This window comes from Poromitra crassiceps, assembly GCF_964638095.1.
Source record: "Poromitra crassiceps genome assembly, chromosome: 9".
NCBI classification, from domain to species: Eukaryota; Metazoa; Chordata; class Actinopteri; order Beryciformes; family Melamphaidae; genus Poromitra; species Poromitra crassiceps.
In genome coordinates this window covers 53,783,895-53,786,490 of record NC_139630.1, presented here as the reverse complement: position 1 = coordinate 53,786,490, position 2,596 = coordinate 53,783,895, and the positions used below count along the sequence as shown (strand labels likewise).

The following is a 2,596-nucleotide window of genomic DNA, read 5'->3' as shown; positions in this document are numbered from 1 at the left end:
GCCAACATGGCGGGCCAGCTGGACCTGTCGCTGTACCCCGAGAGCGTGTGCCTGCCCGTGCTGGACGGCCTGCTGCACTGGGCCGTGTGTCCGGCCGCCGAGGCCCAGGACCCCCTCCCGTCGCTGGGCGGCCGCTCGGCGCTGTCGCCCCGCCGCCTGGTGCTGGAGTGCCTCTGCAAGCTGAGCGTTCAGGACGCCAACGTGGACCTGCTGCTCGCCACGCCGCCCGCCCGCCGGCAGGAGGAGCTGCTGGCGGCGCTGGTGCGGCACGTGGGCGAGAGGAGGAGCCCGGTGTGCCGCGAGATGGCGGTGGCCGTGCTGTCCAACCTGGCCCGGGGCGACCCGGCCGCGGCCCGGGCCGTGGCCCTGCAGAGGGGCAGCGTGGCGACCCTGTTGGGCTTCCTGGAGGACAACGTGGGCGTGGCTCAGTACCATCACCAGGGGGCGCCGCACGGCGCCGCGCCCGAGCCACCCAACCTCGACATGATGTGCCGCGCCGCCAAGGCCCTGCTGGCCATGGCCCAGGTGACGGAGAACCGCACGGAGTTCCTTCTGTACGAGAGCCGGCTGCTGGACGTCTCGCTGTCCGCCCCGCTCGCCTCCTCTGTGGCGGACATCATGTGCGAAGTACTGTTCAAGCTCGGACGCTCGTGACACGACACGGCGAGCTGGGAACTGGCTCCTATTATATTTTTTATTTAAAGAGAAGGACACAAATGTTTTTACATACAAATGAATATATATATATATATAGAATATATATAGCTCCTCGGCTCCATCCGCAAACGTTTATTTGGGATTTTTAAGTAATTTTAATACAAAAATATTTAATACTTGGTATTTTTATTTTTTTCTATTCTTTTAATTGTGTCCGTTTGTTTTGTTTTAACCAAAGTCTAGGCGGAGCTTCAGATGTTTTCTAAATGGATGTGGTAGGTTTCTTCTCTGTGGGGTTTTATGTTTGCTCGTCTGGGAAGGGGCGGGAGGGGGGGGGGGGTAATTTAAATAGTGACCCATGTTGTAGATACAGTAGGCCTGTAGGCCTCTTGTCATATGATGACAGAGGAAACTTGCTCTTAATAATTGGGTACAGGTCCTTTGTCCTGACTGAAGAGACCTGTTGTGCAATATGACCTTCTGGCTTGGTTTTGGTTTTGGGGGGGGGGGGGGTGATAAATGTGAATTATTTTGACCATTTTGCAGTTTGACCATCAGTATTATTGCGTAAGCACAACATTATAAAGCGGAGGGAGGCTTTAAGAAGAAAGAAATATTAAAGACCCCCTAAAGTCATGTTAAAATACTCTTTTTGAATAAGAATGTGTCTGATGGGTTTCCCGTTGAAATCCTTAAAATGACATCTACTGCCCTCATTAAAAATTCCATAAATATGCAAATATATTTCATCTGAAAAGTGTTCCTGCTGGACACAAGATGTCTCCTACTTCATTGTCAAGTCCATTCTCAGTGGAGACTTCAAGTTACATCACACTGACTCACTCACATTGACTTCCAAACTATTTGTGATGTCACAAACTCGTAGGCCCGCCCCCTGAAAACTGCCTTCTTAGTGTCAAGCTCCTGAAGGAAGAAGAAGAAAAGCATAGTTTGACTTTAGGGGGCCTTTAAACTTTGAACCGGTTTCCTCTCCACCAATCAGAGCCGCTTTCCCTTCAGTCTCATCTCCATCATCCTCTTCCTGTAAATACAAGTTGTACATTTCAAGCATCCGGTTCCTCCTTTCCTCTCCAACAGATTGTGTTCAAACTGGGTGATGATTGTTAATGATGAATTAACAGTATCATAAGTTTCATCACAATATGATATATTGATTCTTTGGACAACGATACGATATTTGCCGATATCCCAAAGTCTGCCACAATACAATTTCGATTCACTTCCAATTCACAGGCCTGTGATCGAGATGATGTCATATGCCCACTTGACACAATCAGTTATATCAACTCACAATATGCAACTAAACTATGATTTGATCATTTTATTTCTGAGTGAATAACAATCTATTATTTTTAATAAAAGGAACGCTTGGATGGAAACAAGACGTGCCATGGGAATTTCAAAGATGATATATATATAGATATTTTCACTTTGCATCTACGATATTGGATCGTTGATCATTGAATCTATATATTGATCTAGATCGATGTGTCATCAGACCCCTAATTAACAGTCATTTATCATCACAAAATCGTGCTCATCTGAATATGAATCTTTTAGTTTCGGTCTTCAGAGGATGTGAAGAATTAATTTTTTTGCTGTATTTAAACATAAAAGAACCAGCTGTTTCAGAATGTTTGTGGGACATCCTGATGTGGGACAACATATGGCCGTGGGACAGACTCGCTGTACAGGACGGACCGTCTTCAACACCACTTCAAACACTTATAGTTAAACAAATGTAACGAGAAAAATACAACAAAGAAAAATATCTACATCCAGAATGTCTCCTCTCTTGATTTGACGAAACGTTGTTTATTCAGTATGAGATCTTTACTTTACTAATGTTTCACAACATGTTAAAGAATAAACATACATGAAATATGGTTGAGCACTGTGAACGCAGCTCTAGTGTTCT

At 46.1% G+C, this 2,596-nt stretch overlaps 1 protein-coding gene across 1 annotated transcript in view; it reads left to right on the top strand.

The window, feature by feature from the left end:
• The window catches only part of LOC310782399 (AT-rich interactive domain-containing protein 1B-like), a gene marked incomplete at its 5' end in the record, with an annotated part of 55,244 nt that extends 54,284 nt beyond the window's left edge, over nt 1-960 (top strand). Inside the window, 1 exon segment of the mRNA XM_083643063.1 lies at nt 1-960. This exon segment is cut by the window's left edge and continues 365 nt beyond it. Coding sequence (XP_083499189.1) covers nt 1-654 — 654 coding nt within the window. The 3' untranslated portion in view covers nt 655-960.
• Nucleotides 961-2,596: the final 1,636 nt, after the last annotated feature.